This window comes from Vespula pensylvanica, chromosome 1 (assembly GCF_014466175.1).
Source record: "Vespula pensylvanica isolate Volc-1 chromosome 1, ASM1446617v1, whole genome shotgun sequence".
NCBI classification, from domain to species: Eukaryota; Metazoa; Arthropoda; class Insecta; order Hymenoptera; family Vespidae; genus Vespula; species Vespula pensylvanica.
The window spans coordinates 4853935-4867529 of NC_057685.1; the positions used below are offsets into that span (position 1 = coordinate 4853935).

General features: G+C 33.6%; 1 protein-coding gene across 14 annotated transcripts in view; it reads left to right on the plus strand.

Moving 5' to 3' along the window:
• The window catches only part of LOC122627915 (chloride channel protein 2), a 42424-nt gene that overhangs the window by 10766 nt on the left and 18063 nt on the right, over window positions 1-13595 (plus strand). For 7 of the 14 annotated variants that reach the window (XM_043809607.1, XM_043809598.1, XM_043809578.1 and 4 more), the window contains exons 1-11: window positions 3218-3374; window positions 4230-4455; window positions 4840-4927; window positions 10711-10996; window positions 11110-11321; window positions 11399-11919; window positions 12010-12244; window positions 12356-12518; window positions 12641-12871; window positions 13079-13302; window positions 13383-13574. In XM_043809607.1, the coding sequence (XP_043665542.1) occupies window positions 4304-4455; window positions 4840-4927; window positions 10711-10996; window positions 11110-11321; window positions 11399-11919; window positions 12010-12244; window positions 12356-12518; window positions 12641-12871; window positions 13079-13302; window positions 13383-13574 (2304 nt within the window). In that variant the 5' untranslated portion in view covers window positions 3218-3374; window positions 4230-4303. The other 7 variants (XM_043809659.1, XM_043809650.1, XM_043809668.1 and 4 more) reach the window with 7 other exon arrangements.

A 13595-nucleotide genomic window follows, 5' to 3' on the forward strand; every position in this document is an offset into this window, starting at 1 on the left:
ACATACATATGTATACGAATAGGCGCGTGCACGAGGTCGAAAAGTTATCGACAAGCTTTGTTTGTTGGCATATTATCGACCACCCGGCGAAGACGTGCTTCCTACATATCATATTTTTTCTTTTTTTAGAGAGAGAGAGAGAGAGCGAAAGAGATAGGATGATAATAGGAAGGTCTCGTATATATAAATTTTTAAACATTTTATGCTGCCTCCTTATTTATCATATTCGAATGTATAATTTCATTAATGTTACTTTAATATAAACAGATAATATAATATAAACAAATTTGTTATTTAACACTAGAGATTTACATATATTGATTGTATCTATTTTTATTGAAATTCATTAGATCAAAAGATGCAAAATTTTTATCGTTGCGATATTAGTTCCGTATAATCAGAATGTAGTTAATTTAAGTTCTTAAAACATAAATTTGAGAGAAAAAAGAAAAAAAAGAATATACACACACACACACACACACACACACACACACACACACATATATATGATTTTTTCAAATCTATGTATGAAATATGTATATGAATTTTACGAGCCTCATAAGTCTGTTGTTAATTGTCAACGAAATACAAAGGGACAAGATACATGGTAGGATAATAAATATTCTGAGACGTACAAATCACAGCAGGGTGCATCATCGTCGTCAAGCTAAACAGGAAGGAAGACACAGTAATTGAACAAACGATCCTATCCAAAATGCGATTGCATACACTGTTGACGCATTCGAGCCGGGGTACTAATTCATTGCCGCTCCATGTGACTGACATTAACTAATTCAGTGGTCTAATACATCGGTGGTGTAGGGTCATGGAACTCATGGGACCGATTCTTGGTCTTTTATTCGTTCGTATGTAAGTCTCGCAAGTAACGTATTAGTTAATAATAATAAAAATTGTTCCATTTGTTTTCTTTCAATAATTTATAGCATCTTTGTAAACGTCGATCGTTGATTCATATGACACTACCGTGTGTGTTCATAAAAAGCGTCATTTCAACAATAAGTAGTGAGTCATATATGTATGTACGTATCTTCTTCAGACGCACGTCATCGTTGTAACATCGTTAAACTCTGGAGATCAAGGAAACATTGTTATTTTTCTAAAAAACATTTTTATGGGAAAGTTAGAATTTTGCGAGAAATCGATTTATTAAGATGAAAGAGGAAGAAAAATAAGGAGAAATATTGTTGACGCTCATTCGGAGTGATTCTTAAGTATATTGTTCGTAAAAAATGATTCTAAACAAAGGCGATAAATTCTAATCAAAATTCTAATCCACCAACTCCCACCCCAATTGTTCTTTTCTCTTTGTTGTTATCCGACGTGCGGGATGTAAATTTTGAAAATTTGCGTTGTCGGTAACCTTTTTCGTATGCATTATCTCAAGCAACGCTATCTTAACACCTTTTTGCTTGCTCCATGTAGAAACACAAGTCGACAAACTCAAATAAGTAAATTTATAACTCATAACGGCCCCGCGCGACTAACAATAACTCTACCCGGAGTTTCTTACCAGTTCGTTAGAAGAAGCAATTTGCTTCTTCGCAATCAGTTGTTTTTTAATCGGCCAACCGTGATCCTCCGATCCAACTCGCGAGCTTCTTGCCATCGGGTTTAGCGATTTTACATAGTTGGAGGTATGTACACATACGTGAATTTAGATTTTTCGATTATTCCGAAAAAAAAATATTTTCGTAAACACATAATTGGAATTTTCATCGAAATTTAGTGATGTAAACGTAATAAGTGATATTTCATAATACTAAATCGATTCATAAATATAATAAAAGTGCCGTTATGAATAAGGAAGCATTTATTTACGAATAGTATCAATGAATATGATATTTTATAACGAAAATTTTTATCTTGAACATTTTGTATAACTATTAGTATGATTCATAAATTTATTATATATATACGATATAATAAATTCGTTATCTAAAATATTATTTAAAGAACGACTCAATAAATACAATATCTTATAATAAAAATTCCTAATTCTATCATTTTGCATAACTATTAAAGTTCATTCATAAATTCATTAAATTTTTCGCTCAGAATCAACTCAATAATTACACACGATTAATATCTCGTAAACAAAATAAAATATCCATAAATCTAATCCAAGGAAATTTCGAAGTAAACTTATACGGTTAAATGGTTAAAGGAAGATATATATTTATGAATTTATCTTTGAGAAATGTGAAGAAAATTGGAGAGAGAGATCGATTAGTGCGGAATGATCTCGGCAAAGTGATCTCTTGGTATACGCACGTGCTCGAGAGGACTGGGCCCATTTAAGACGGACACTCATCGCATTACGCGTTAATTTCAAACGATATGATAACCGGTGACTTTGAAGGCAACATCCTACGAGAGCCCTCGGCCTCTCGGGAAGTGTTCAATTGCCGCATGCATGGCTTTCGTACAGTCGGCACTAGAAACCATATGTACACCAAACGATAATACAATATATATATTTTATGCTCGATAAATATATACCATATACCAATATATTATTATTATCTTTTTTTTTTTTCAATCAACGTTAAAAAACTCATCAGCGTAAAACTTGTTCATCATCGAACACCGTTGAACGAAGCACCGTTCGACCTATTAAACCACTATAGAAAAAGATTCATCATATAGTCACAAGCTGGTTACTATATGGCGACCCTCGGTCAAGTTAATGAGTCCACGGCAGGTCACTTAACGACCGCCAATTTCTTGAGGTAATCGCCGGAAGAGATAAAAGAATACTGCTTAACAAAAGTAGATATCTATATATTAAGAAATAACAAAAAACAATTGTAAAAAAGAAAAGTAGGATCAATAATTATCTTCTTGATTAATTCCATCATTTGATCGTGAAAATTATTATAAACGAAAAATATGGGGAACGATATTTTCGAATATTTCGATCGCGTATATTTACGTGAGATATCGTTATTGAAGATGGATCTAAAAAAGAGAGAGAAAAGGAAGAAGAAAAAAAATTGTTTAAAATTTTTCAACGATTTTTTTCTCATATAAATCAATTCTCTTCCGCGATAAGATCACAGAGGTGTTCGCTAACACAATGGATAATTTGAATTGGCTGTAGTAGGGGAAATTATTTGCACATATAGTGGTATGTCTAGATATATAGTGTGTGTGTCTGTATATGTGTATATATCTGTATGCTACGAGTTGTACGAAGACGACGACGACGACGACGGGGATGGTAGAGTGAGGCTGATGAGTTCGTAAATTGGAGCAGCCTAGGTCCTTCTCTCGTTCTCTCTCTTCTCGTCGTCAGTGTGTGACTCACTGACGCTTCGCGTTAGATCGTCCGCCGTGAGGCCGATCTCTGAACGGTTTGCCATTACTTTCTTTCTTTTTCTTTCTCTCATTCTCATTCTCTCATTATCTATCATTCTTTCTCTCTCTCTCTCTCTCTCTCTTTTCTCTTTCTTTCCCTTCTCCTCTCTCTCTCTCTCTCTCTCTGTCTCTCTCCTTCCATTCCTCCTCCCTCTCTTTCTCTCTCAATCATTCTCTTTCTATCTCTATCTTTTTATCATGTCGACAAGTGGTTTTCATCTGAAACGAAAAAAGTGTGATCCTCATAACAATTGTGAAAGAGAAAGGGAGAGAGATAGAGATAGAGATATATAGATAGAGAGAGAGAGAGAGAGGAAGAAAATAAAGAAATAAGTGTGAGAAAGAGACAAAAATATTTTGAATAAGAATGAAATAAAATAAAGAAAGGGAAAAGTAAAAAATGAAAAAATATAGAGATATAGTCGCTTATTCTCGCGTGACTTTTGCAAGGTTCTCTTCCTACGTGCTAGCTCCGATCACACGTCCGAATCGTTCTCCGACCGGATGCCGATCGTTATTCCTTTCGTGAGAGTGAATCGTATCTGTCATGTCGTTGGAAAAAAAATTAATTCTTTCGATAAGCTACTAAGCGATTTTTTTTACTGATATCTATGTTGCATAATTAGCTTTTACAATTGTTGTGGACTTTGTTTTAAATCTTTATGGATTTGTCGAAAGAATGCATAGATCAAATATTGGATTCAAAAATTATATATTCATTCTCCCTCCCTCTCTCTCTCTCTCTCTCTCTCTCTCTCTCTCTCTCTTTCTTTCTTTCTTTCTTTTTTTACTATTTTCTCTTAAATTTCTCTAAAATGTGAGACTTCACAATCGAATTTTTTCAATGATAGATTATAATGCGCTAAAGCCGTTACCTAAGTTTCGATTGAAACGAAATCGAAATCGTAATAGACCGATTAACAATATGGCGAATCAAACAACGAAGAAGGAACTCTTGGAGGAGAGCCTGCATCATCATCATCCGGAGGGCAATGAGGAAGAGGTTGACAAAGAGTGGGAGGAATTTACGAGACTGATGGCCAAGTTGAAGGAAAATCGGCGAAATAGGCCGCATAGGTAGAGATCAATCGTTTAATTTTATTTTGCATGGGATAACGTCGGTAAAAAATGTTTGATTAATGGATGAAATTTTCCATTCGTAAATTATCTATAAAACATCGTTTCGTTATAATACATTATTTGTAAAATATTGTATTTCATATTTGTAGATTATATCTGTAAAATATTGATATTCCATAATCTGTAAAATATTGAATTTTCAATTGGTAAATTATCTATAAAACGTTGAACCTTTTATTTATATAGATTTATCTATGAAACATTGAATCTTCCATTCGTAAAGAATCTATCTAAACGTTTTCTTTTTTTTTTCTTTTTTTTTTCGTGTATTTCCTCCTCTTGTAATTTTTTTCAAAATTTTGAAAAAAATCTTTTTATCAGACCTTCACAAGCCTTCTACCCGTGTCCTCTACCAACTCCTGAAGAGGAGCAACAGGATTTCGATCCCTTCGACTATATAAATACGATTGTAAGACATAATTTATCTGTTTCTCACAAAACTCATTGCCAGCATGAAGGAATGTTCGAAAAAGCACAACGAATGTAATAATATTTGCTTTAGACAAATTTATGAAGGAAAGTTTTTTCCTTCGTAGCAAAATCGTGGAATATGAAAAAAAAAAAAAAAGAAATTGGAAATTACGAGGAAAAATTGCTCTTTCCGATCTTCTCTTTTTTCCTTAAAGAAATTTCTAGACTGTGATTTTGTTTCGTTAGACATTAGATGACTTCCTTGGGGGAGGATGCAAACGAACGATGCCAATGAACGCGTCTGTTTTATAATTAAATCGTAGTTGTTGCCGCTAGACGAATCGCAGACGAGCGATCTTTGCTTGCCAACGAGAACAATGCTCATTTCTTTCTTATTTTTTCTTTATACATTTTTATGATTTTTACATAAATCTGTTGATCGATTTCTTTGATGTCTTTTGTTTGTACCAAAATTAAACAAATTTTTTTCTCTTCCCACGAAGTTTGCCAATAATGATGAAAATTATTCGAAATATTAAAAATAATTCGTACGAATGTTCGATAAAAACAATTGATAAATATTAAAATTATATATACATATTATATTATTATATATATTATTAGTATTATTATAAATATATATATATATACAGATAAAAAACAACAATAAAAAATATTTTTAATCCGAGATTGGACAATGGTTAAAATTTGGAATAAGGATGATGAATTATGATTGGTCCAGGAGATTTTCCACGGTCCATAAAGCGACAAGCGGCACGATGGTCAAAGTGGCACGACCTTTGAACGATCGCCAAGTGAACGAGGCTGCATTTGAAATAAACGTACCGCGAGATATACGTATGTTGTCACGTGACTCGATTTTAGATGCACCGCGTGATTCGCGTGAAACAATCTTGGTGGACGACACGTTTGGATTACAAGCTCGAATTGCGTTAGATTCATTTCTCTATCTTTTTCTATCTCTTTCTTTCTCTTTTCTTTTTATTTCTTTTTGATTCAATTTGATTGGATTTTTTTTTTTTTTTATTTATACAAAATATATTATGAAATCGGTTCTTTTAACTCTCTATAATATCTTGTAACTTTGATTTAAAAAATTTTATTTAATCCATTCGTTACAAAATTATTATATTATAAGTAATTCATATCCAGAAAATTAATATTTGTTAATTATATCAATTATGATTATACTACATTTATTTTATATTATATAATTTTTTATTAACTAACTATATTATTTTATTTATTTTATTTTATAATGTCTGACTAACTGTACTAAGTATAATTATATTAATATGAAAAAATTTATATTATAAATTTCACATAGAATGATCTTTTGTTTAGTTAAATATTTTATGAAATTTATTTTATCTAAAAATTTGCTAACTACATTATCAGATATAATGACATTAATACATAAATTATATTATAAATTTCATGTAATATAATTTTTGTTGGGCACAAAAGAGGAACAAAATTAAGTTATAGAGAGTTAATTAACTATATGGGGTCTTTCGAACTAAACGAATAAATTTTGTCTACGATCGTAAAGTTTGGAGCGCAGTTAGAGTTTGCAGACTAGTCAACCTTGTCGAGAGAATATCATCGACCTTGCAACTTTAACGCATTGTAGGCGCGCGCGCACGTGCGGTGCTTGATGCACTGTCTGATCTTTCTAATAAATTTCAAAAGATTTTGCAAGCTTATGGGGCATGCGTGACCAGTATAAAAAATATCATTTCATTTAGGATAAGAAAATACAATAAATCGTTGTATGTGTATATGCATTGTGATATATTCGCATGAGCTTAGCTTTCTTTTTATTAGCTTAACTCTATAAATCAATTTTTGTTATGTTTAATAAATTATATAATCTAAAACATATGGTATAATTCCGATCGTTGAAATCTTATTATATTTATACCTTAACAATATATTATGATTAATTCATACTTTGCAGGTTAACGTATAAAATTCTTTCCAATATTTATTAATGCACACCACATAACTCGTACTTACTGTTAGCAAACGTTTTATAAAAATACACAATATTTGTTAAGCTATTATAAATATATTATATGAAAATATTATATAAAAAATGTATACTCAGCAAAATTAACCTTCGAAAATAAACTAACGATAAATTTTCTGACAAAAAAAAATTTTTCAAAATACGAATAGATGTGTGCGTGACTTCGTAGTTACATGACGTCATAGAGGGTTAAAAATCGATATTAGATTAATTTGAAATTCCTTTTCAGATTTATCTTCATTTCTTGAGAGGTGACAATGATCACTAAATATATGATAAGTTTCCTAAAAATTTGGTATAAGTTATATAACATCTATAGGCGACACTCCGTAGAATATGATTCGAAGGGAGGAGAAGGGAAGGGGAAGGACGTTACCTCGAAATTTATTTCTGTAGGTTTTCGAGAAAAGAGGACGCCAGGGTTCCATTACATCTTAATGGAACTTTATTCGCGTGAACGCGCCAATGACTTGTATCGCTAATCGGTTAGGCCTAATTACTAAAATTGGATTAGAGGCCGATTGCCCAGTAGGACAACGCCGACGCTTGATGTTAGGTGTTATCGAAAATTCTATGATTCCGTATATGCATAGATTCATAAACTGTAGCCCTTCTCTTTTTCAACAATTCTTTTTGAGTGATCAATTAAATTATTTTCATCAATTTTACGATCATTATATTATATGTAGTATAAATGATTACTTTTATTAATAAATGCAGCTCTTTTCTTTTGAAGAATTTTTTTAGCCGATTAATTAAACAATTTGTATTCTTTTCATCATCATACTATATATATATATCTATATATAGTAAATAAGAGTCTATAAATATGATATAAACATTAAAAATGGCTGACAACAAATTAGTAGGATGTGTAAATCGTAGCGGTAAACAAGAGACAAATAGATAGACGGATAGATAGGTAGATAGAAAGATATATAGATGTTTATTAGAATGTTAGGCAACCTACAGATAGACCGTTTTAGCTACCCAATTGAAAATGCAATGCAATGTGATGAAAAGGAAATGAAAGAAAAAATAGGAAACGAAGAAAAGAAAAAAGGAAAATGAAAAAGGACAAGAGAAAGGAAAGGATACGAATTGATGATTATTGGCAGAAACAATTGAAAGACAATAAAATTATTATAAACAATAGGGATACGCCCTTTAACGTTGCACATTATAGGAATCGCTAAAAATAAGAATTTCGAGCGCGTTGCCAATTTTCAACAAATATCTTGGTAGCGGAGGTCCGATGAAGAAAACGTCGTCGTCGTCGTCGTCCGCAGTTTTCCTTCGCATGCAAATAAGCGTGGACGGTAAATTTTGTTTTCTCATAAAGGAGAAAGTACAGAACAAGAGAGAACAAATAAAATAAAAGAAAATACAAAATATTTTTGTGCATTGAAGAAAGAAAAGGAGAAGGAAAGTTTTCTCGAAGGAGATGATCACCGTTTACGAAAAAGGAAGATTATTGATAAGGAATCGGCAAGGATTTGCGGAATCGATTAAGAGACCAGCCTTAATTTTATTTAATAATAATGATCGATGAAGAACATTAAGAACAAAATTTATAGTGAAGATCTACAAAGAGAAGGAGACATTTTAACGGGGGGAGGAAACAAACAAAGAGAACATGCATTCTTTAGGATTATCATCGTAGTGCGACTTTATGTGTTATGTGTCATTTATCCGTCTATATCTTTCTATCCCTATCTCTTTCTCTCTCTCTCTCTCTCTCTCTCTCTCTCTCTCTCTCTCTTTCTGTTTCTCTCTTTCTCTCTCTTTCTCATTCTGCCGTGATTGCCAAGAGCAAGGAACAATAAGGATAGGCCGCTAAACCTACGGAGAATCACTCGAGTCTGCCAAAAATAACAAACTGATTTAACTGACTTGCCAAATTTGAAGGAACATTCTTCGCCGAGATACGTATCGGAGGTGTTGTCTCTCAATATAATCGTTTTCTTATCTATCTATTATATCTATTTACAAAAGATTTTTTTAAGAGCCAACCATCGGATATATCAAACGTTTTGATAACGAAAACGATTGATCGGTTGAAAAAGAGAAAGGAAAAAAAGGATGTGCGATTTATCGACGAAAAGTATCAAGCAAAAGTTGGAAAATTGGAAAAGTTCGTCGTCGGTGACTTGACGATTTTAATTGATCAACGTCGTTTCATCTTTTTAAATCTCTTGAGAGAATATCATCATCAGCTTTCATGCCGGCCGTTCTTCTTAACAGAGCATACTTTGTCTGTAATGATGACTACATTGTGAGTGTAAGCTTGTTGCTTACTCTTAGAAATTTCATACTTATCTAATATCATTCTAACAATAAATTTCATATTTTAGATACTATTTTATTTTTTTATTTTCTTCCACATTTTCTTGTCTTATACATAGGTGTATATTTCGTCTTGTGTGTGTGTGTGTGTGTGTGTGTGTGTGTGTGTATGCATGTACGTATGTATGTATGTATATATGTTTATATACAACTTCGTTTATACAATCCAATATTTAATGATGATTTATTATATCCTCCATCTGTTTGGATGACTAATTTTTCGCTGTGAGTGCGTCTAATTTTAAATGTCCTTTGCATCATCCATTCCAGTTGTCGTCATCGTTATCATCATCTTTACTATTACCATCATCATCATCATCATCATCATCATCATCATGATCATGATCATCGACGTCATTATCATCATCAATCAAAGTTTCGTAATTTGTATTAAACATAAGCTCAAATATATTTTGATCGTCATCTGTAATGAGCCGCACAAATTTTTAAACGATAACGATGTTTCTTATCATAAATGATAGGTTATATGTTTAACATAGGATAAACGATAATATATCGCTTAAAATTACATATCGCTCATTGTTATCTCACCGTTCGTCCAATTTTGGAATAGATAATCGGGAAACCTCTCTATGGGATCATTGATCGTATAAATGTGTAATAGTCGAATACGTCCTATCATTTGCTTGAGACACAACAGTTTCTTACGTGTGCAAAACGTTCCAATTCGCAACATCGACAAATTTAATAGAAAATTTTATTCTAATCCCGTAATAAGTTTGTTTAAAATTTATACTCGTTACTTATTCGATCGTTATTTAATATTTTTTTTCTATGATCAATTTGGAAGTGGTAAAAATGCAAATGGGTGAGAAAAAAGTGATCGTATCGTAGACGATGATCGACATCTCTCAATCGATGAGTAAAATGGGTTTGATAAATATTTGTTGTTTGTATAGATCAAGATCTCAATCGATCGGCAGATGTCAACGGATTAGATAAAAATTTGTTAGATCAAAAAATTTTTGGTAGATCGAGGTCGAGTAGGTATACGGATGAAAATTGTCGACTCGTGCCAAATTCGCAACGGAACGCAATCATTTCGTTTTGTCGATCGATGATAATAATTCTCTTCTTTTTTACTGATATTTATATTTTCTTCTTAGCAAAAAATATAAATAGAGTAAATAGTGCATGTTGAAAAATGATTGAAATATCTATCAAAATGCTCGTGCTCTTAGAAACAAATATGATTGGAAGTTAGTTTCTTTTTTTACTTTCTTTATTTTTTATAATAATGAGTACAAAAGCTTCATAGCATTTTGTTATCCTTTCAGCATTTTCTCGGTTATAATTTGCATGTGAAGAGGAAAATATATTACAATATATCTCAATTCGATATTCGTTCGATTTCTATACAGATGTATGGTCGCTATACGAAGGACCTTGGTGAGTACGCAAAAGAAGAGGCAAGAAGACTCAAGTATCATGATAAGGCAAGAAAGAAGTACGACAAGACGAGGGCCGAGGATCTTCGAAAATCTCGAAGAGGTCCATTGTGTAGAAAACTCTTGGCCTTGCTTGCCTTCGCTTGGAAACACACCGGAGCTAGATTGGGCGAAGATTGGGTATTTCTGGCACTTTTGGGTGTTATCATGGCACTCATAAGTTATGCCATGGATCGTGGGATTTCAATGTGCAACAACGGTCAGTCCAATTATATCTAATATGTAATATCCATGTAAAGGAATACTTAAAAATTATACCCGTTTTTATATATACCTAAGTATTCGCAATAATCTGTTTGTTTATTTCCCCAGCTAGAATATGGCTCTATCAAGATCTGACGTCTCATCCTGCTCTCCAGTATCTCGCTTGGGTCTCATTGCCCGTTTGTCTGATTTTATTCAGCGCTGGTTTTGTACATATCGTGGCACCCCAGAGTATAGGCTCCGGTATACCAGAAATGAAGACGATCTTAAGAGGTGTAGCCTTGAAGGAGTATTTAACTTTCCGGACTCTTATAGCAAAGGTCAGCATTTTCGAAATTGGTTTAAGATCAAGGACAAATTGTAACGGATCGATTGCTTATCGTTTGCTTATGAACAGGTGATCGGTTTAACAGCCACGTTGGGCTCAGGTTTACCATTGGGTAAGGAAGGTCCATTCGTTCACATCGCCAGTATCGTTGCGACTCTCCTATCGAAATTGGTCACCAGTTTCCAAGGCATTTATGAAAATGAAAGCAGAAACTGTGAAATGTTGGCTGCAGCCTGTGCGGTTGGTGTCGCATCATGTTTCGCGGCACCCATCGGAGGTGTCCTCTTCAGCATCGAGGTCACCACAGTCTATTTCGCAGTACGGAATTATTGGCGTGGTTTCTTCGCTGCCGTTTGTGGTGCCACGATGTTTCGACTCCTGGCTATATGGTTTCAAAGAGAAGAAACTATCACGGCCATGTTCGTCACTAACTTCACCATGGACTTCCCATTCGATCCTTACGAACTTTTTGTGTTCGCTCTTATTGGTGTCGGAAGCGGTTTGAGTGGTGCATTTTATGTATGGTTGCATCGACAATACGTTATATTTATGAGAAAGAATAAGAGCATGAACAGTTTCCTTCAGAAAAAGTAAGATTCGGCTTTGAATATTGTTTGAAATTTTATAAAAAATCTTTTCCAGAGATTCGATAATCCCTTCTTCGATTGAATTTTTTCTAGTCGCTTTTTATATCCTGGCATCGTATCCCTTCTGGTATCATCGGTATCCTTCCCATTGGGATTAGGTCAGTTCATGGCCGGTGATTTGAACACTCACGATCAAGTATTTGGACTTTTCACAAATTTCACTTGGACGAAGGATAACTTGGGCGTCGAAGAAAACAACATAGTCAAGCATTGGTCGACCCCATACACCGACGTTTTCACCGGTCTCCTAAGCTACGTTCTCTTCACTGTAAGTAAACGACAGTAACGCGTATTATAACTTTGATCGTTCTTTGAGAGAGCTCGCATATAAGGGAATATTATGAATGCAGTCAATAGAAAGAGTGGGATTCGATTCCAGTTCATCTTTTCCATCATAAGTTCGACGGTGCCTGTACCGTCTGGCATTTTCATCCCGGTTTTCAAAATCGGTGCAGCACTTGGAAGAACCGTTGGCGAGGCTATGGCCCTTTGGTTTCCACATGGTGTTCGATATGGTGGAATTATCACTCCCATCATACCAGGTATATAGAATCGACAGATATATATTATGTGTTAACTAATATCACCTACGTGTTATATTTGATCTATAAATAATAAATAAACAATAGATAAATCAAGCATGAAATTTATGTCATTTATTTAGGTGGTTATGCTACTGTAGGAGCAGCTGCCTTTTCTGGTGCCGTAACACATACCATATCCGTAAGCGTTATCATTTTTGAAATGACAGGACAAATCACTCATATAGTACCGATAATGATAGCAGTCTTGATCAGTAATGCGATCGCCGCACTTTTACAACCAAGCATATACGATAGCATTATACTTATCAAAAAGTTACCTTATCTACCGGATCTTCTACCATCGAGTTCAGGTATGTCTTTCTATGTACTTTTATTTCTTTCGTTCCATATTGTCCTCTTTCTATATCCTTCTTGATCATACTCATAATTCATACAATTGTCTCATAAAGCATTCTCTTTGGATTCATTGGAAAGGTAACATTATAGCTTCAATTAATTTCTTCAATTAACACGTTTCTATCTAAGAAACTTTAAAAATAATATATGACGATACTCAGGTATGTACAACGTTTACGTCGAAGACTTCATGGTACGTGACGTGAAATACATTTGGCACGGCATCACTTATCAAAGACTCAAAGAGATACTTAAGGAGAATCGCAAACTTCGTGGCTTTCCACTGGTAGATAATCCAGAATCAATGATATTATTGGGTTCAATTCAAAGGCTAGAATTGATCAAATTAATAGAAAAACATATTGGACGTGAAAGGAGATTACAAGTATGACGCTTTTTTATTTGTACGTTCCAAGATTGCTTTTACACTTTGTACAATTTTTTATACTTTATGTCGCACGTTAGGTCGCACAAAAATGGCACAAAGAAGCAGAGGAAAGAGCAAGAGAAGAGATGGAACGTCAATTGAGAGAACAAGAAAAAACAAGAAGACCTTCCAGATTCGAGGTCATCCCAGCTCCAGACATTCTTAAAATGCAAAGGCAAAGTGTTAATGATCTAACGATGTCGACAAATAATGGTGGTGGGCCGGATCATGTAAGTCATGTTAACCTGACG